Consider the following 22,741-nt stretch of genomic DNA (forward strand, 5'->3'; position numbering starts at 1 on the left):
TTCTCCAAACATAACACTTCTCATGTAAACCAAAAAGTTCTATTTTGGTCTCATCCGTCCACAAAACATTTTTCCAGTAGCCTTCTGGCTTGTCCACGTGATCTTTAGCAAACTGCAGATGAGCAGCAATGTTCTTTTTGGAGAGCAGTGGCTTTCTCCTTGCGGCCCTGCCATGCACACCATTTTTGTTCAGTGTTCTCTTGATGGTAGACTCATGAACATTAGCCAATGTGAGAGAGGCCTTCAGTTGCTTAGAAGTTACCCTGGGCTCCTTTGTGACCTCGCCAACTATTACACGCCTTGCTCTTGGAGTGATCTTTGCTGGTCAACCGCTCCTGGGGAAAGTAATAATGGTCTTGAATTTCCTCCATTTGTACATAATCTGACTGTGGATTGGTGGAGTCCAAAGCCTTTAGAGATGCTTTTGTAATCTTTTCGAGCCTGATGAGCATCAACAATGCTTTTCCTGAGGTTCTCAGAAATCTCCTTTGTTCATACCATGATACACTTCGATAGATCCCTGTTCTTTAAATAAAACAGGGTGCCCACTCACACCTGATTGTCATCACATTGATTGAAAACACCTGACTCTAATTTCACCTTCAAATTAACTGCTAATCCTAGAGGTTCACATACTTTTGCCACTCACAGATATTTAATATTGGATAATTTTCCTAAAAAAATAAATGACCAGATATAATACCTTTATCTCATTTATTTAACTGGGTTCTCTTCATCTACTTTTAGGACTTGTGTGAAAATCTGATGTTTTAGGTCATATTTATGCAGAAATATAGAAAATTCTCAAGGGTTCACACACTTTCAAGCACCACTGTATGCACACAAGGAGGTTTCAAGGTGATTCTCACTGCCCCTGGAGATTAGAAGGATTTCAGAGAGTCACCTTGATCCTCAGTAGAATCCAACAGATTTTCATCTTCTCTGTGATTTCATCTTCTCTCATCATATAAAACAGGGGAATAATTTTTCCCCCCAGTTGGTTCAAAGGTACAACCCCGATTCCAAAAAAGTTGGGACAAAGTACAAATTGTAAATAAAAACGGAATGCAATAATTTACAAATCTCAAAAACTGATATTGTATTCACACAATAGAACATAGAAAACATATCAAATGTCGAAAGTGAGACATTTTGAAATTTCATGACAGCAACACATCTCAAAAAAGTTGGGACAGGGGCAATAAGAGGCTGGAAAAGTTAAAGGTACAAAAAAGGAACAGCTGGAGGACCAAATTGCAACTCATTAGGTCAATTGGCAATAGGTCATTAACATGACTGGGTATAAAAAGAGCATCTTGGAGTGGCAGCAGCTCTCAGAAGTTAAGATGGGAAGAGGATCACCAATCCCCCTAATTCTGCACCAACAAATAGTGGAGCAATATCAGAAAGGAGTTTGACAGTGTAAAATTGCAAGAGTTTGAACATATCATCTACAGTGCATAATATCATCAAAAGATTCAGAGAATCTGAAAGAATCTCTGTGCGTAAGGGTCAAGGCCGGAAAACCATACTGGGTGCCTGTGATCTTCGGGCCCTTAGACGGCACTGCAGGCATGCTTCTGTATTGGAAATCACAAAATGGGCTCAGGAATATTTCCAGAGAACATTATCTGTGAACACAATTCACAGTGCCATCTGCCGTTGCCAGCTAAATCTCTATAGTTCAAAGAAGAAGCCGTATCTAAACACGATCCAGAAGCGCAGACGTCTTCTCTGGGCCAAGGCTCATTTAAAATGGACTGTGGCAAAGTGGAAAACTGTTCTGTGGTCAGACGAATCAAAATTTGAAGTTCTTTATGGAAATCAGGGATGCCGTGTCATTCGGACTAAAGAGGAGAAGGATGACCCAAGTTGTTATCAGCGCTCAGTTCAGAAGCCTGCATCTCTGATGGTATGGGGTTGCATTAGTGCATATGGCATGGGCAGCTTACACATCTGGAAAGACACCATCAATGCTGAAAGGTATATCCAGGTTCTAGAGCAACATACGCTCCCATCCAGATGACGTCTCTTTCAGGGAAGACCTTGCATTTTCCAACATGACAATGCCAAACCACATACTGCATCAATTACAGCATCATGGCTGCGTAGAAGAAGGGTCCGGGTACTGAACTGGCCAGCCTGCAGTCCAGATCTTTCACCCATAGAAAACATTTGGCGCATCATAAAACGGAAGATACGACAAAAAAGACCTAAGACAGTTGAGCAACTAGAATCCTACATTAGACAAGAATGGGTTAACATTCCTATCCCTAAACTTGAGCAACTTGTCTCCTCAGTCCCCAGACGTTTACAGACTGTTGTAAAGAGAAAAGGGGATGTCTCACAGTGGTAAATATGGCCTTGTCCCAACTTTGAGATGTGGTGTTGTCATGAAATTTAAAATCACCTAATTTTTCTCTTTAAATGATACATTTTCTCAGTTTAAACATTTCATGTGTCATCTATGTTCTATTCTGAATAAAATATGGACTTTTGAAACTTCCACATCATTGCATTCCGTTTTTACTTACAATTTGTGCTTTGTCCCAACTTTTTTGGATTCGGGGTTGTACTTAAACTTGCAATTGATAGTGGGGCGCTGTGACATGCGGACAGATTAGACGTGTTTTTCTGAGCTCCTCGTGGCGCACCGAATTATACTAATTAAAAGCGCATTTTTGCATGCCAGACTCTCATTTTTTGTCTTAAAGGCTTCGCCTTGTGTTCATCTTTGAGTTTGCCGAAAGTGCAACACGAATATGTCCACTAAAACTTCACGAGACGGAAAAGCGGCTACTCGCTCGCTAACAGAAACCGGTACTACTCGGGATCAAGCTAGCACGAAACCTTCAGGCATGTCGTCAGCCGACGAGGAAGACAAACTTCCACTTATTTGGCAGAAAATGTCAAACAAGCTGCTGCAGTCCTTTAACGAGAGGTTCGACAAGTTTGAGCTGAGTTTCCAGAATCTTTTGTCCGCCCAGAAAGCACTCACGGAAAGGCTGTCCGTCAGCAAAAACCAGACTGCGGACCATGAACAGCGCATCCATGCTGTGGAAACTTCAGTTGCCGAGCTGCAGCAGGAAAACAAAAAGCTCCGGGCCAAGCTTTCGGACCTGGAGGGGAGATCCAGGCGCAACAACAAAGACTGTCAGCGTTCCCGAGGGCGAAGAGAAAGGGAGGCCCGCCGAGTTCGTTTCCAATTTAATTCCCAAGCTGCTGGGAGATGACATCTTTAACAAGCCGACAGTCATTGATCGGGCACACCGCACCCAACAGCCCAAACCACCGGATGGCTCCAGACCCCGTACAATAATTGCACGGGTTCACTTCGCACAGGAAAAAAGAAAAAGATTCTGCGGCTTGGGAGACAGCGGTCGATGGATTATGGAGGTCGGCGTATTTTGATCTTTCCCGACTACACAGCGGAGGTGATGGAGCAACGGCGGAGCTTCCGCGAGGTGCTTCAGCTGCTCAGGGAGAAGGAGATTCGCCACGTGCTGCATTTCCGGCCAGGCTCCATGTCCATTACCAGGATCAAGTGAAGATATTCATCAACCCGGCAGAAGCTAAGAACTTTGTTGACCAAAAACTTTGAAGGGCTACATTTTGATAGTGTAGAGTGTCTAAATGTATACCGAGTGAACTTTAATTGTGGCATTTTTTCTTTGTATGCTTAGTCTGTTCTGTAATGTGCGCGCCACTGAGGGGCTGGAAGTTGGAGGTGTTTTTCTCCGGTGTTTTTTTTTTTTTTCTCTTCGCCCGGTGGTCCCTGGTGTGGATGAGGGTAACTTTGCTTCGTTTGGGGAAGCACTGGTTGAGGGTTTTGCTCACGTATTTGTTAACTGTTTACTTGTTTTTTTTTTGTTTGTTTGTTTGTTTGTTGCTGGCTGCCAAACTTCATGTTGACTTCATGTTTTATTACAATGATGTTACTTTTTGTTGCTTATTGTTTAATCTTGTCGCTCCCTCACAGTATCACAAATGAATAACACGCTTGACTCTATATCCTTGGTTTCTTGGAATGTCCGTGGTTTAGGCCACCCGATAAAGCGAGGTAAAGTTTTTGCACACTTGAAGTCACTGAAATCTGACAATGTTCTTGCAGGAAACGCATGTTAAAGCCACTCAACATAGAAAACTCAGAGCTAACTGGATTTCACAGGTCTACCAGTCTCCTTTTACATCCAAGGCTAGAGGTGTTGCCATTCTTTTCCGTAAATCTGTTCCCTTCCGTTTTCACTCTTCCATAACTGATCCAAATGGCAGGTTTATAATTCTATCTGGTCATATCAATTTATTTCCCATTATACTGGTAAACATTTACGGACCGAACACAGACGACCCAGCTTTTTTTCGCAAAGTGTTTGATCTGATCCCGGATGATGATTCAAGTCATATACTGATTGGGGGTGACTTCAATTGTTATCTGGATAGGTTCTCCTCCGCTCCCCCACCCAAAATCCTTGCTGTACAAACTCTTAACAATTTGCTGAAGTCTAAGAAGGTGGTGGATATTTGGAGATTACAACACCCATCTGATCGCGATTATTCTTTCTACTCTCATGTACACAGATCATACACACGAATTGATCACTTCTTAGTGGATTCTAGATTAATCTCAAATATTGACCACACTAAATACCATAGCATAATAATATCAGACCACAGTCCGGTCACCCTTAAACTTCAACTGTCTCTTCCTAGGCAGGCCTATAGTTGGCGATTTAACCCTTTTTTGCTCACAGATCAGGTATTTAAGAAATACATCACACATTTCGCAGTTCCTTGAGATTAATGACAATGGGGAAGTGAATGATTCAGTACTGTGGGAGACACTCAAAGTATATATTAGGGGTCAGATTATTTCTTATGAAGCAACACTGAAAAGGACTAAGCGAGGCAGGTTGGACATGATTGAAAAGGAACTGCTAGCTGCAGAACAGGTTTATAGAACCTCTTTGCTTCAAACAGATTATAATATCCTTAAGTTAAAATATGAATACAACTCCATTCTAGGGGAACAGATTGGCAACATACTTCTAAAACTTAGAGACATTTTGAGCTTGGTGACAAACCACAGAAGTTATTGGCTAGGCAGTTAAAGGGAGAACAAGCAAAACGAGCCATCTATAAAATTAAATCTAAATCTGGTCAGATGCTGACTGACGTAAAGGATATCAACAAACGATTTAATGAATTCTACTCTGAAATTTACACTTCTAAATCAACAGCCACACAGGAAGACTTTGGCCAGTTTTTTGATTCGCTTCAGCTTCCACAGCTGGATGAAGTTTTCAGGGAAAAGTCAGACTTGGATTTTACACAATTGGAGTTACGGGAGGCCATCAAAGCATTTCCTACTGGAAAGGCAGCCAGACCAGACGGGTTTGGGGCCGAGTTTTACAAAGCCTTCCAGGATCTCCTTGCTCCTATTCTGCTCCGAATGATTCAAGATACATTTAAAAACAAGAGGCTCCCATCCTCTCTTAGTGAAGCAAATATTTGTGTTTTATTAAAAAAAGATAACGATGAAACAGACCCTGGCAGTTACAGGCCCATTGCTCTCCTAAACTATGACTTGAAAATAATCACAAAAGTATTAGCAAACCGCTTGGGCAAGCATATAGCTAGGATCATTCACCCGGACCAAACTGGTTTTATCCCAGGCAGGTACTCCTTCTGTAATGTCCGCAAAATTCTCAATATTTTATATGCCACTTACGGCAAGTATTACAGAGCTGCCATATTATCTTTAGATGCTCATAAAACATTCAATATAATAGAGTGGCCCTACTTAATTGCAACATTAAGGAGGTTTGGATTTGGCGACACATTCATAGACTGGGTTAAATTATTATACACAGATCCAAAATCCTTCATTCTCACAAATGGGAATAAATCCAGCCCATTTTCCTTGCAATGTGGCATTCGCCAGGGGGATCCACTGTCTCCCTTGCTGTTTGACATCACATTGGAGCCATTGGTACTTGGCATTAGGGGTCATTCGGACATTAAAGGCATCAAGTTGGGCGACATTGAGACCCGAGTGACCCTGTACGCGGACGATCTCCTTATTTGTTTAGCTGACCCAGCAGTCTCTATCCCCATCCTATTGGATTATATAAATTCCTTTGGGAAGATTTCTGGTTATACCATAAATTGGCAAAAGAGCGAATTTCTGCCCTTAGTGGATCAATTTACTGAGGACTACCTGAGTAAATTGCCTTTCAGAGTAGTGAAGGACTGTTTCTCTTATCTGGGTCTGAAACTGACAAGTAACCCAAAGCATCTTTTCAGATTTAACTTCATAGAAGCATTAGAGAAACTTAATGTGAGTATCGAGTCCTGGAGGACACTGCCCTTATCCATGATTGGAAGGGTTAATGCTATTAAAATGGTGAGCCTACCTAAGTTTCTTTATCTCTTTCAAAACCTGCCTGTGTATTTAAATGCATCCTTCTTTAAGAAGCTTGATTCTATTATATTGCCCTTTGTGTGGGGCTACAAATCACACAGGATATCCAAGGCCCACCTACACAAACCTCTTAAGAAGGGTGGCCTTGGTCTGCCTATTTTTAAACACTACTATTGGGCGGCTAACTCCAGGGCTCTTACCTATTGGAAAAGTGGAGGCAAACTGATTGATAGGAGCCCTTCGTGGTTACAACTAGAAGTTTCTGCAGTCAAAAATTCTTCACTTCCTGCCCTTCTGTTTTCTGGCTCTGCCCTGGTAGACAAGTAAATTAAACAAAATTTTACCCTAAAGCATTCCTTGCGAATATTGAGTCAGATAAAGGTGGCCTGTCAGATTCCCAATGTTTCCCTTTATGCTCCTATATGTCAGAATCATTCACTCAAGCCTGGACAGCTGGATGGGGTGTTTATGGTCTGGAGAGAGAGGGGTAACAAAACATTTTTAGATCTGTACATTGACAGCAAATTTGCATCTTTTACTCAATTAAGGACTAAGTTCAACCTTCCAAATTCACATTTCTTTCGATATCTTCAAGTCAGACATTACATTAAGGAAAGTTGCCCACAGTTTGAATTCACTCCTACTACTCATCCTTTCCTTGAATATTTACTACTCCCGCTGGATTCGAAGCAGCTGGTATCAAAATTTGTAAACTGCTTTACTACTACTACTATTTCCTCAGATCACATTAAGGACGCCTGGGCCCGCGAACTGAACTCAGAGATATCACCAGAGTTCTGGGAGGAGGCAATGTCCCGAGTCCACTCTTGTTCTATTAACTCATGCTACAGGTTAATTCAATATAAGGTGATGCATATACTACACTACTCTAAAACAAAATTAAACCGTATTTTTCCATTGGTGTCTCCTGTATGTGACAAGTGTTGTTCAGCTGAGGGTTCACGAGCGCATCTATTCTGGTCCTGCCCAATTCTGCATAGTTTCTGGACTGCAATCTTTGAGTGGCTTTCGCTAACCTACTCTATAGACATTCAGCCTAACCATGACTTGGCCATCTTTGGATGCTCTGCAGTGTTTATTGAGCTACTATGCAACGTGCAGATAGCTTGGCAGACAGGAATGGTGGTGGCTAAGAAACTCATTCTTCTGACCTGGAAGTCCACTTCTTCACCTAGTTTTACACACTGGCTGAAGGAAATGTTGTCCATTATACAGATGGAAAAACTCCATCTGCACCAACCCAATACATGAAGCAGATTTGAGAGAACATGGGGACCTTTTTTGGTACAGTGTCACATCACCCAATAACCACAGGAACTTTGGCTTATCTGGCTATATAAATATGTAGTATGGTGTCTGACTGGATTCACTTATTCATGTAATTTTACCTTGCTCTGGAGATACTGATATTGCGACAACTCTGTCTGAATAGAATAACTATCTTTTGAGTTGTCTGGCAGCCCTCTTTTTTTTTTTTTGCCTGCTTTTTGTTTTGGTCTTGTCACTGTTTTTTTTTTCCTGTATGTCCTGTTATTGTCTTTGTAAAAACTTGTAAACTATAAATAAAGTATTAAACAAAAAAAACAACTTGCAATTGACTGAATAATGGGAGAATCACAAATTTGTGGCCTCTCTCAATCTCGTTAGAATAGGGGCCTTTCACATGACGTCATCATAAATGCAAATTTGTTCATGCGGCCATATTGTTGGGCAAGCTTTGTGTTTGACAATGACTGGCACAAGTGTGCGTGAGTGATTGTAAGCCCAATTCAGAAAACATCTACAGATAAACTTGTAAAAGTTACATCTAAAAGAACAATGTCAGAGACCTGTAGTGCTTTTGGTTGTAATAACAGATGGTGAGATAAGCCTGGTTTAACTTTTCACTGCTTCCCAACGAATGCAGAAAGATGAGAAAAATGGCAGGCTGCAGTTAAATGGGAAGACTGGATGCCAACAAAGCATTCCCGTGTGTGTGTATAGAGAACATTTTATATCAGATTAGTATGAAAGCTCTGTGCATCTGTTATTTCTCCTCACGCTTTTTCTAGCTCAAGGCCATTCAGTTATAAAAATCCCAAAGATCTAGATCTAGCCTAGGCATACTCAAGTTCACATTCGACAAGTCCATAAGTTGGCGTAACATGGATAGAACTTTGGTTTAGATAGTCAAGTTCTTAACTGGTTGCATAGTCTGGCACTACTCAGTACACTCTATTGGTACAGTGCCTTGCAAAAGTATTAAATCCCCCTTGGGGTTTGTCCTGTTTTGTCGCATTACAAGCTAGAATTAAAATGGATTTTTGGAGGGTTAGCACCATTTGATTTACACAACATGCCTACCACTTTAAAGGTGCACATTGTTTTTTATTGTGTGACAAACAATAATTAAGATGAAAAAACAGAAATCTGGAGTGTGCATAAGTATTCACCCCCTTTCGTATGAAACCCCGAAATAAGAGCTGGTCCAACCAATTCACTTAATAAGTCACGTAATTAGCTGATTAAGATCCACCTGTGTGCAAAGTGTCACATGATCTGTCACATGGTGTCTGTATAAATCAACCTGTTCTGGAAGGACCCTGACTTTGCAACACTACTAAGCAAGCAACATGAAAATCAAAGAGCCTCCAAACAGGTCAGAGACAAAAAGTTGTGAAGTATAGATCAGGGTTGGATTATAAAAAATATCCCAAACTTTGAATATCCCAGGGAGCGCAATTAAAATACATTACAGCAAAATAGAAAGAACATGGCACCACTACAAACCTGACAAGAGAAGGCTGACCACCAAAACTCACAGACCGGATAAGGAGGGCATTAGAGATGTAACAAAGACACCAAAGATAACACTGAAGGAGCTGCAAAGATCCACGGCGGAGATGGGAGTATCTGTCCATAGGACCACTAAGCTGTACACCCCACAGAGTGGGGCTTGATGGAAGAGTGGCCAGAAAAAAAAAACATTGCTCAAGAAAACATGTTTGGAGTTTGCCCAACAGCAAGTGGCAGACTCCCCAAACACATGGAAGAACATTCTCTGGTCAAATGAGACAAAAATTGAACTTTTTGGCCATCATGGGAAATGCCATGTGTGGCGCAAACCCAACACCCTGAGAACACCATCCCTACAATGAAGCATGGTGGTGGCAGCATCATGCTGTGGGGATGTTTTTTTTTTATCTGCAGGGACAGGAAAGCTGGTCAGGACTGAAGGAAAGATGGATGGCACTAAATGCAGGGAAATTCTGGAGAAAAACCTGTTGGAGTCAGCCAGAGGTTTCAGACTGGGATGAAGGTTCATGGTCCAGCAGGACAATGACCCTAAACAGACTGCTAAAGCTACACTGGAGTGGTTTAAAGGGAAACATTGAAATGTCTTGGAATTACCTAATCAACGCCCAGACCTCAATGAAATTGAGAATCTGTGGCATAACTTGAAGATTGCTGTAGACCAATGCAACCCATCTAACTTGAGAGTTGGAGCAGTTTTGCCTTGAGGAATGGGCAAAAATCCCAGTGGCTAGATGTGCCAAGCTAATACAGACTTGCAGCTGTAATTGTAGCAAAAGGTGGCTCTACAAAATATTGACTTTGTGGGGTGAATACTTATGCACACTCCATATTTCTGTTTTTTCATCTTAATTATTGTTTGTCACAATAAAAAAAGTGCACCTTTAAAGTGGCAGGCATGTTATGTAAATCAAATGGTGCTATCCTTCCAAAAATCCATTTTAATGCGACAAAACAGGACAAACACCGAAGGGGATGAATACTTTTGCAAGGTACTGTACATACACAAGTGTCTCATACTTAGCAGCTCTACTGCACTACAAAAACCACACCAAATAGCAAATGTATGATTGTTAAAATGTATATCTGGATGTGAGCTTTGGACAAGATCTATTTTAGTAGACTTCATGCTTGGCTAGACTAGCAGCATGTTTGTTATGTACTGATAATGTAGACTAGGCTTAACACTATAAAATATGCTAGATCTAGGCCCTGGCTTGTTTATTACAAGTCCACATTTGAGCTTACTAATAAGCTAAGGTCATAAGAAGTTATTTTTCTTTCGTGAGAATTTCCGATAACATTCTGGCATGCATGAAACCTGCCTCAAAATATTGGTAGGCATCTCTCCAGCACATTTAGAAGTCCAAAATACTAAATAAGGATGTCATAGTATACCAAATCTGGTAGCTGATTTGCTGTACACTGTTCAAATGGAATAAATACATTTGTAGGTAAATTATATGGATCTGTGATGCCTGCAGGTTTCAGCTTTTTGATGGCACATGATCTGCTGGTATAATCTAAATTTTTAATAATTTCAGAGAGATTGTACTGACTGCAGTTGTCTTGATTTTCATTATTAACTGTCACGGCCATGCTTCTCGGTTTGGCCGGCAATATGGCGGACGCTGCATGATAAAAATTGTGGCGTCAGTGAAAATCCCCTACAAGTGTCATAATATAATAATTTCCATAATATAATAATTTCTCTTGGTAAAAGTCAGTGAAAGCTCTTACCTGAACCCTTTTGTGAGCCTTTTCTTTTCTTGAGAGCCTTCTGTAGAATCTCTTTCATGGTTACCTTTAAATTGTCCACTGGAATCAGCGAGAAACCATGGGCTGCATTTCTATATGAAAGAGAATATATAAACCATCAAACACTGCAATACCGAAATGTTTGAACTCATGCTCTCCTTTCTCAAAGCTTCATCAGCAGCAGGTCCACAGAGTGAGCAGCCCTGAAATGCAGGGCAGGTTTCAAAGGTTGGATCAGTGCAGAATATACTAACCAAACTTCATGCCATTCCAGGTCAGTCAAGAGGAGTGGTGCAACATGATTTTCGATGCTGCCATCCAGATGACATATTTTCCAGGTGATAAATGGGCCTGCCTGCAGTACAGACCTCTCACCCATTGAAACCATATGGGAGATTATGAACCAAAAATATTTCACTTTCAAAATTAGACTAATTGGTCTCTTCAGTTCCCAAATGTTTACAGTGTGTTGTTAAAAGACAAGGCGATGCAAAACAATGGTAAACAGACCCCTGTCCCAACTTTTTGGAGATGTGTTGCTGGCATCAAAATTCAAAATGAGTATACTTTTTTTTTTTTTAAAGCAATAAGAATTCTCAGTTTCAACATTTGATATGTTGTCTTTGTACTATGTACCAATTTTTGGAAATGTGGTTATACTTTTTTTGTATCAAATTAATATCTGTCCACAGGTAATAAAAAAAATAAATAAACTTTATAAAAATAAACCATCCCCCTCTGAAGAATCGCCACCTTAATGTGGTGGAGGAGTTTGGGTGTCCCGGTGATCCTGGGTGCTGTGTTGTTGGGGGCATTAACTGTGTTGTGGGGGAAACCGGGGCCTCCTCCTAGAGCCAGACCTGGGAGGAGAGCTCACTGGTGAGCATCTGGTGGCCGGGCCTTGACCCATGGGGCCTGGCTGGGCACAGCCAGAAGAAATTACATGGAGCCCCCACCATGTGGGCCCACCATACGCAAGGACAGGCACCAGGGTTGGGTGCAACGTGAGCCGGGTGGCAGACAAAGGTGGGAGCCTGGGCATGCTGCTCCTCGGCAGTGCAGACTAGTGATTGGGACATGGAACATTTCTCTGGTGGGGAAGGAACAGGAGCTGGTGCGGGAGGCAGAGCAGTACCAACTAGCTATAGTTGGGATCGTCTCCACACATAGCACCAGTTCTGGAACCAAACTCCTGGAGAGGAGGTGGAATCTCTCATTTTCTGGTGTTGCCCAGGGTGAAAGGGATCAGGCAGGTGTGGGGATAATCATGAGCCCCTGGCTGAGCACCGCTGTGTTGGAGTTCTCCCTGGAGAAAGAGAGGGTCACCTCTATGCGACTGCAAGTTGCAGAGAGGAAAACTGACTGTTTGTGCTTATGCACCAAACAGCAGTGCAGAGTATTCGGCCTTCTTGGAGTCGCTGGGTGGTGTCCTGGAAGGGGTGCCGACCGGGGACTCCATAGTTCTCCTGGGGGACTTCAGCTCTCTGGTGGGCAGTGATGGACAAACTGCCTGCCTGATCTAGACCCGAGTGGTGTTTTGTTGTTAGACTTCTGTGCTCATCATGGATTGGCCATAAACACCATGTTCAAGCATAAGGTACCATAAGTGTACCTGGTACCACAACACCTTAGGCCAAAAGATCGATTATCGATTTTGTGGTTGTATCATTAGATCTGCAGCCGTATGTCTTGGACACTCGGGCAAAGAGAGGAGCAGAGCTGTCAACTGATCACCACCTGGTGGTGAGTTGGATCAGATGGCAGGGGAGGCTGCCGGACAGACCTGGCAAACCCAAGCGTGTAGTGAGGGGGAACTGGGAACATCTGGCGGAATTGTCTGTGCAATTTCCACCTCTGGAAGAGCTTTTCATGCATCCCGGGGGAGGTTGGGGACATGGAATCCGAATGGACCATGTTCAAAGCCTCCATAGTAGAAGCGGCTGGTAGGAGCTGTGGCTGAAAGGTCATTGGTGCCTGTCGTGGCGGTAACCTAAGAACCCGCTGGTGGACACTAGCAGTGAAGGAAGCCGCCAGGAATGATGTGGAAGGAATGGTGTGATTCTGTTGGCTTCTTCAGAGAGTCAGCAACTCCAAGTCTGAGGCCATCGTTCTCTGCCGGAAAATAGTGGAGTACTCCCCTCCGGGTTGGGAGTGAGTTGCTGCCCCAAGTGAAGGAGTTCAAGTATCTCGGGGTCTTGTTCACAAGTGATGGCAAAATGGAGCGTGAAATGGACAGGCGGACTGGGGTGGCATCAGCAGTAATGCGGGCATTGTACCGGTCTGTCGTGGTGAAGAGGGAGCTGAGCCGGAAGGCAAAGCTTTTGATTTACCAGTCAATCTACGTTCCAACCCTCACCTATGGTCATGAGCTTTGGGTAGTGACCGAAAGGATGAGATCGCGGATACAGGCAGCTGAAATGAGCTTTCTCCATAGAGTGGCTGGGCTCACCCTTAGAAATAGGGCAAGGAGCTCAGACATCCGGAGGGATCTTGGAGTACAGCTGTTGCTACTTCATGTCAAAAGGAGTCAGCTAAGGTGGTTCGGGCATCTGATTAGGATGCCTCCTGGGCGCTTTCCTTTGAAGGTTTTCCAGGCATGTCCAATTAGGAGGAGATCTCGGGGTAGACCCGAGGTATACGCTGGAGAGATTATACATCTCATCTGGCCTGGGATCATCTTGGGATCCCCCGGGAGGAACTGGAAAGCGTTGCTGGGGAGAGGGATGCCTGGAATACCCTGTTGCCACTGCGACCTGACTTCGGATGAGAAGAAAATGGATGGATGAAAAAAAATTGTGAATGAATAAGTTTTACTGTAGTAGAAAAAGAACAAAAATTTGTAATCTTACACAAATTTAAAAAAAAAAAAAGTTGCGGGGATTTTGGATATAAAAAAGTGTATACACCCCATTAAAATGATAGGTTTTTCTGAGACCACAATAAATAATTTCAAAACTTTTCCCACCTTTAATGTGACCTATAATCTGTACAATTCAATTGAAAAACAAACAAATCCGTTAGGGGGAAAAACATTTTAAAAAATAATAAAACGTACAATAAGCTGGTTGCACAAGTGTGCACACCCTTAAACTAATACTTTGTTGAAGCACCTTTTGATTTAATGACAGCATTCAGTCTTTTGGGGTACACACCTGCCATCAATTAAAATGATACTGATTAACCCTAAATAAAAGTTCAGACATTTACTCAGTTGCATCCTCCAGCAAAAGCCATGGTTTGCAGAGAGCTGACAAAGCATCAAAGGGATCTCATTGTTGAAAGGCATCAGTCAGGAGAGGGATACAAAAAAATTTCCACGGCATTAGATATACAATGGAGCACAGTGAAGACAGTCATCAAGAAGTGGAGAAAAGATGGGACAACAGTGGCATTACCGAGAACTGGATGTCCCTCCAAAATTGATGAAAAGACAAGACGAAAACTGGTCAGAGAGGCTGCCAAGAGGCAGCAACACTGAAGGAGCTGCAGGAATTTCTGGCAAGTACTGGTTGTATACTACATGTGACAATCTCCCGTATTCTCCATATGTCTGAACTATGAGGTAGGGTCAAAGAAAAACATCTAGACCCAGCAAAATTTTGCAAAACAAACAAACAAACAAACAAACAAACAAACAAAAACAAACGTCACATCAACTCTCCCAAAAGCATGTGGGAAAATGTGTTATGGACTGATAATAATAATAATAATAATAATAATAATAATAATAAATTCAACTTATATAGCACCTTTCAAGAAACCCAAGGACGCTTTACAATTATAGACAAAGAAAAAAATAACAATAAAAAATAATAAATAAATAAATGAATAAATAATAAAAAATAAAAAGTCCACCAAGTAGGAGTCAGGATGTAATTCCAGTGGTGTAGCAGCCACAGTCCCACCAAAAGGCGCATGAAAACGAGTCCCACATCTCCAGCACAGCCGCCGTCAGCCACATTGCTCAAACACCACGCCGCGGATCCACAACGCGAGCACAGAAGCTCTGCCACGCAGAGCGCTGGTGTGTCCCAAACCGCCTGCACAGCCGCCGCGACGCCACCGAGCAACATCGCTCGGAACATCACGCCAAGCGTTAAAGCGCAGAGCGCTGGACAACCACGAATGTTAAATGAGCAGCGAGCTCACTGCAGTCCATAGCTGGGAGCGCAGGCATCACCCACAGCAAACCAAGGCCTAGAGGGAACCAACGCCCAAAACTGGGTCCGGAGCTACACCACAACCGGCGGACAAAACACTCAAACAAACATCAAACTACACAAACACACAGAAAAAATAAATAAATAAAATGAAAATTGAAAAAGAAATTAAAAAAAAAAAAGCACTGGTGAGAAGCGGCAGCCAGAATGCGCACGACATACTCTCAACCAGAAACGGAAACCAAAAAAAAAAAAATGAAACCAAGGTTGAACTTTTTGGCCACAATTCCAAAATGTATGTTTGGCGCAAAAACACTGCACATCACCAAAAGAACACCATACCCACAACCCCAAAACATCATGTTTTGGGGTTGTTTTTTTCAGCTGGAACAGGGGCTTTAGTCAAGGTGGAGGAAATTATGAACAGTTCTAAATGCCAGTCAATTTTAGCCCAAAACCTTCAGATGTCTACGAGAAAGCTGAAGGTGAAGAGGAATTTGACAATGACATGACAATGACCCCAAAAAAGTTTTGGAATGGCCCAGCCAGAGCCCAGACCTAAATCCAATTGAAAATCTGTGGGGTGACCTGAAGAGGGCTGTGCACAAGAGATGCTCTCGAAACCTGACAGATTTGGAATGCTTTTGCAAGGAAGAGTGGGCAAATATTGCCAAGTCTAGATGTGGCAGGCTGATAGATTCCTACCCAAAAAGACTGCATGCTGTTATTAAATCAAAAGGTGCTTCAGCAAAGTATTAGTTTAAGGGTGTGCACACTTACGCAACCAGCTTATTGTACGTTTATTTATGTTTTCCCCCAACAGATGTTCGTTTTTCAATTGAATTGTACAGGTTATAGGTCACGTTAAAGTTGGGAAAAGTTTTGAAATTATTTATCATGGTCTCTTTTTTTTTTACATCAGAAAAACCTATCATTTTAACGGGGTGTGTACACTTTTTATATCCACAGCAGCATATCTTTGTTGTCACTCAGTAGTCCCAGTTTATGAGCTGCATGTTCATGCAATCCTAAACAGAGTTCAACAAAATGGAAGGGAACTTTTTAAAGGTAGACCATTCTGTGTAACCAGCCTTTTATAGTCCATTAAGTTGCATATCAGAATAATCCACCCCTTTGGCCCATTATCTCAGATATAGGTGAATATTAGAACCTTTGGGATAATATATTGACCACTATCTAAAATCATTTGCAGAAAAAATGTAACTTGTAACGTGTAACTTGAGGGGGGTAATTCCGCCCCAAATCACCAGATTTAGAAAAATGTTCGCCACTGACCATCTCAGATTTGCTTCATACTTTCTGGAAATATTATCAGTGTGCCCAATAAATAGTGTACAAAATTTTAGGCTTGTACCTTCATTAGTTTCTGAGATATAGGAGCTTAAAAAAGGGGCGTGGCCCCAATTGAAACACATGCTACAGAAAATGGCCCTAACTTCCATAAGTCATTACTTTTAAAATGTTCATGCAAGATACATGAAATTTTCAAGGATTGTTCTTCAATGCCAGATGCCTTTAAATACTATAATAGAAATTTCACAGTTCAATATTTGCCAAGTTATGGCTTGCTGAAAATCATAAAAAAAATGTCTTCTATCGTGCTTTGGAGCAACTTTAATGCCCCATATCGCCACATTAAAGCACACCAGATCTTTCAAATTTTCTTATTTATTACTCCTGTTATAGTACTTTGTGTGGAGTTTGCATGTTCTCCCCGTGTCTGCGTGCGTTTCCTCTGGGTGCTCCGGTTTCCCCCACAATCCAAAGACATGCAGTTAGGTTGACGTGAGGCGGCCTTGGGCTGAGGTGCCCTTGAGCAAGGTACCTGACCCCTGACTGCTCCCCGGGCTCTCTGGTGTGGCTGCCCACTGCTCCGAGTGTGTGCGTGTGTTCACTGCTTCAGATGGGTTAAATGCAGAGGATGAATTTCACTGTGCTTGAAGTGTGCATGTGACAAATAAAGGTTTCTTCTTCTTCTTCTACTCTTTAGGCAACTAGGTATGTGTCCAAAAGAAATCAAACTTTCTGATTTATTAGGCTTTAAAAAAAACATTTTGCGCCTATAATTCAAATGCATATTACAAATGTACGACAAGGTCTACCATAAAAACAATTACACCACTGGAAAGAGCTTGTTTGATAAGCAAATGCACAAAATATGAAGTTGGTACCCTAAACCAAACTATAAATATTAAGGTGTCAAGTACAGCATGTTTTACGATAGACGGAAATGCTGTTTTAAGGCATATAATCTACTTGGATGCATCCAGAGATGCATAAAAACTGAAAAAACACAAAATTCATGAGCAAAATTCTTGCAGCAGCAAGAGTCCTTACTAGAACTAGAAAATATGACCACATCACGCCTGTCTTATCCACAGTGCATTGGCTCCCAATCAAATTTCGTATTGATTATAAAATACTACTATTGACCTTTAAAGCACTAAATGGTCTCGCACCACAGTACCTGAGTGAACTTCTGCTCCTCTATGACCCGCCACGCCTACTTAGATCAAAAGGTGCAGGCTATCTGCTGGTACCTGGTATAGTGAAGGCTACATCAGGGGGCAGAGCCTTTTCTTACAAAGCCCCACAGTTATGGAACAGCCTTCCAAGTAATGTTCGGGAATCAGACACAGTCTCAGCATTTAAGTCTAGGCTGAAAACATATCTGTTTAGTCAAGCCTTTTGTTAATGGTGTTTATGAGGTAAAGGAGTAGATCTGGAGGGTCCTCAGACAGTGTGTTTTGGTAAACTGGGATGTATGGATGCTGTCAGTCCCCACTCGCTTGCTCACTTGAGTTTGTTGACGGTGTAGTGGCTGGCTGCTTTATGTCCCGGGGCTCCCTCATGCCTGTGTTACCTTCTGGCTCTCTCCTTTTAGTTATGCTGTCATAGTTAGTTGCCGGAGTCCCTGCTTGTACTCGGTGCAATATGTATACTGTTCCTACTTATTCAGGTGACATTGGGCATACCTAACCACCTGTGTTTTCTTTCCCTCCCCCCCACCCCAAATCTGTCCCTCTGAGTTACATGGAGTCAACAGGAAATCTTTTGGTGGAGAGGGTGGAGACCTCGACTGGCTATCGTAGCCTGCAGGGAATCGGCCGTCAGACATTCTGTCGCATGTCCCAGACCCGGTGAAATGTAACTGAATTGTCTTGGCCAGCCCTAAGGGTCCCATCTGCATCTCATCATTGCTGAGGAGTGTGCTCCCATCACCCAATCAAGCATCCAGCCAGAGCAGGTCATGATATATTTTACCATATTAACATGCCATTGTTGTGTGCTATGCCTGATGTAAAGACTCGTCTCTGCAAGCCTACCACACCGATTTAATACTTGTCATTTTTAGGGCATACCTAACAACGTGTTTTCTTTCTCCCCCCCCCCCAATCTGTCCCTCTGAGTTACATGTTGATCCTGGGATTGAGATGCTGGCCTCTTCTGCCCCTCGGACCTGCTTGATCCATCCTGGTGCCCTGTGTCTGGTCGGAGTTTTATCGCACCGCTCCTGTGAAGGATGGCCCCATGAGGACAGTTGAGGGTTATACCTGTTAAAACTGTTAATATTATAGTCAGGCTGTCTGTTGTTGCCCAAATGAGGATGGGTTCCCTTTTGAGTCTGGTTCCTCTCGAGGTTTCTTCCTCATGTCGTCTGAGGGAGTTTTTCCTTGCCACCGTCGCCACAGGCTTGCTCATTGGGGATAGATTAGGGATAAAATTAGCTCATGTTTTAAGTCGTTCAAATTCTGTAAAGCTGCTTTGCGACAATGTTTATTGTTAAAAGCGCTATACAAATAAACTTGATTTGATTTGATGAGGATTTGTATCACTATCCCTTAGAAGCACATATTTGAGCTTCCATTTGCCAGCCAGATACATCCCCAGCTGAATAAGGTCATTTACTTCAGTCAGTGCGTTTACATGCACATAGAGAAAATCGAATTTCTGCCGTAGCTCGACTGAAATCGAAGTTCTAAATGCCATGGAAACACCTTAGCTCGGCTGAAATCGAACCGAACTGGATTTCTCGTAATCGAGCTACGCGACCTAGATTATGCGATTGTAGCCGAGCTACTTAGTGCATGTAAACCCTATCGAGCTACGTAGTCGAGCTACTTACTTCAGCACTGCCCCTTCCGGAAGTGACGAGACCACAAGCGGGAAACACAACAGCCTCGGTCGGCATGACACTTCACCTTAGCCGCCACTTTATTAGGAACACTTGTGTCTGGGCATGTACGCACCCATTTCCAAAGTTTTGATTATTAATCAGTAGCGTAAAATAGTATCTATGGTCTAAGACACTTATTTATATTTTATATTAAAACGTCTATGTAAATTAATACACAGAAAGCCTGGCCAGGCACTGAACGTTCTTCTGCCTTCACTTTAAGAGAAATTCAGGGCGAGCATGAGCCTAGGAAGTCTATAAGGTTCTTCCCTGTCACTCACCCTGTCACTGTCACACGCACACACCTTCTCACTCCCTATCCTATGGATATAGTCCCTTTAAATCACGTGCACGTTTTTTGAATGGAGACGCGGAAAGAGGAATGAATGGGGGTAGATGGAAGCCGGTACGCCAACATTCTGATATCCTCCAGAATTCTTTAATGGTCCGGAATAAATTGAATGCTACACGTTGATGGATTACTTTGTTCTTCTACGCCCTTTTTGAGGAATGTATTGTCGGACTTAAACCAACATCTGAAGAGGTGAGATCGCTCCTTTTTTTCCCTATTTTTGCTGGCGGGATTGTTTTTGGAAAGCGCACGGGTGATGCGCAGTTTTGGTTATACTGCTTCCGCAGTGTTTGGACTAAAGACTCTGCCCTAAGGACTATTCTCTCTCTCTCTCTCTCTCTCTCTCACTTTGCACCATTACACAATAAATATTCACAGTGAAAATATTTTGTAAGCGCGTTTCATGAACCAAGTTATAGGATTTGTTGACAACTCGCATCGAGTTCGTTACACTTCCACCCGGCGTGAAGCACTCACAGTCATGTGGTTGTGACATCATCGTAAACAAATCCATTCTACTCATCCAGACGACTTTGCAACGGCGCTGTTGCCAGATTTTTCCACTCTGGAACCCGTTCTCAAAAGATTTCGTTTTGGGGCACCCAAAACGCCGATGTCATGTGGACACCAGGCCGAAACGATAAACAATTTTATCAGATTCACCTGAATCCGTTGCCGTGTGAACAGGGCCTTAGATGAGCTTTTCATCCATGAGAGGATAAATACCTGATGCTCCCTACCAGTCAGACAGAACTGAAGAAGCCTTTCGGATGAGAGGTGAAACGTCTTCAAGAATCTTCAAGCAAGTCCAGTTGCTCTCTTTTACCAACCACAGTTTATAAAAATTCATAAATCTAATAAAGCATGCAGACGATTTTGGACTTTTGGCAGAATGGCATTTCTTTGCCACTTCTCATAGTAAATCACCCTGTGATGGTACTGGAGGCACTGTAAAGCGGTCAGCAGCTCGAGCTAGCTTACAGGCAGTCACAAGTGATCACATACTAACCCCATCGGATCTGTTTTTGTGGGCAGAACATCCATTTCATCTGGGTTGGTACAGGGGAAGTTATGGAGAGTAGAAAAGCATTGGAGACAAGATTTTCAAGGTCAGCTACTATTCCTGGAACAAGAGACAGCCACTCATTCATTCCAATCATGTCCAACCAACTGCAGGTCAGCAGCGTGTCAGGTGGTCCTAGCTTCATTGTGGATACGAGTGGGAATCGGCCACAATTAATGCATAAAACCCCTGTTAAATCAGCAGTCTCTCTGGCAGATACAATTCCTGGTAAATATGTTGTATGTTTGTATGACAGACAGTGGTGGATATGCAACATTTGTGCATTATCAGAGGAGGAACAAGACGTACAAGTAACATTTATGCATCCTCATGGTCCCTCTCAGACTTACAGCTGGCCCAGGAGAAAGGATAACTGTTGGGTCCCTCTGGTGCATGTCATGAAAATCATTGATGCCACACTTACATCAACTGGCAGGCTGTATAAACTTCCATCTGATGTGGAAAAGCAAATCAATACATTGTTTAAGCTCTTCAAATAAAGTATTTTTAAGGTTATTTTTCCTACACTGTAGGTTTGTAATTGCATTGTAATATGCCTTAAAACAGCATTTCCGTTCAATCGTAAAACATGCCATACTTGATACCTTAATATTTATAGTTTGGTTTAGGGTATCAACTTCATATTTTGTGCATTTGCTAATCAGAACAAGCTCTTTCCAGTGGTATAATTGTTTTTAATCAGGGATGAGAATTTTCCGCCGATCGGCGGATTTCAGACTTTTTCAGACCAAAATGATCATTTCTGAGATCGATGTAAATCCATTGAGAAATTTTCGGGGGGGGGGGGGGGGGGGGGGGGGGGTTTAACGATCTGTGCTCACCTTATAATGTCTTGATTCTTGGTGGGCTCCGGGTTAACACACTTGAGTCTTTCGACATGTCGTAATTAACAATCACTTTTGCGACAATGTTCGACTTATTTGCAGTAGAATTTTTGGGAAATCTCATCGCGTGCAGTGTATAAACACAAATATGCATGCTCTCCACGCGTGGCTTGCAATCACCGTTCACCGACCATACACACTGTTTGACGACAGCTTTGCCAGATTGGGCGGTTTCAAATTCTACTTTGCGGGCAAAAAATGGCTTGGGCTGGTTGACAAAAATTGGGCGGGTTTGACGTTAGTTCCGCGGGTTTTTATCAGATGTTTATAAATATTTCGCACCAACGTTCTGTGTGAGAATGCAGCCAGAGACACACATAGCCTTAGAAGGACTTTGATGCAGCACATTCTATGTACTATGTCCACTAGTCTACTATCAGGAAAAACAGCTCTCTTTGGTCAACTGAGGCAAGTCATAGACCTAGTTTACCCAGTACCCCTTAGGTATTTTAAACAACCAAAATCGAGCATTGGCCTAAATTAATCATTAACAATAAACATTAATCTCATTAAGTATTATTTAAACAAAAAAAGTCGATGTAACTGTAAGACTAATATGAATGTGTGTAATGTAGTGCAGAAACTGAACTCATAAACTAGTAAATAAGAATGACAATCCAGTCTCCACTCTTTTTTTTTTAATTGAAATATATAAAAACAGGTATAATCTAACAAATCCACAAAAATCAGGATAACAGATGAAGAAAATACATGGATGTAGACAAAAATAAATTAAGCAGAATAACGAGGCCTATAAAATTAATAAAACAAACAGGATAAACAAAAAGATAAATAAATAAAAGCCAAATAAAAAATAAATAACCTCAGCAATGTAGATGTTAGCTATGCATCGTAGCCTAATATAGCCTACATAATATTATGCGTGTGCATCACCTACTGGTGCATGTAGGATTCAGAACACAGCAGATGATTGCAAAGTTATAATCTGATTCAACCATACATAGCCTAGTACCAGACAGCAGATTTTTCACCTCCAGCACTGACGGTCTCATGTTGTCATTTAGAAGTTGTTTGCATTGTTGTTCGATTTACAAAAATAGTATACTGGA

At 42.2% G+C, this 22,741-nt stretch overlaps 1 protein-coding gene across 7 annotated transcripts in view; it reads right to left on the bottom strand.

Annotated features, from left to right (window-relative positions):
- mapkap1 (MAPK associated protein 1) overlaps positions 1–22,741 on the bottom strand; it is a 527,166-nt gene that overhangs the window by 66,879 nt on the left and 437,546 nt on the right. For all 7 annotated transcript variants that reach the window (XM_060912998.1, XM_060913001.1, XM_060913002.1 and 4 more), the window contains one exon: positions 10,976–11,085. In XM_060912998.1, coding sequence (XP_060768981.1) covers positions 10,976–11,085 — 110 coding nt within the window. The remainder of the gene's footprint in view (positions 1–10,975; positions 11,086–22,741) is intronic.

The sequence above is a fragment of the Neoarius graeffei genome, chromosome 28 (assembly GCF_027579695.1).
Source record: "Neoarius graeffei isolate fNeoGra1 chromosome 28, fNeoGra1.pri, whole genome shotgun sequence".
Lineage (NCBI taxonomy): Eukaryota > Metazoa > Chordata > Actinopteri > Siluriformes > Ariidae > Neoarius > Neoarius graeffei.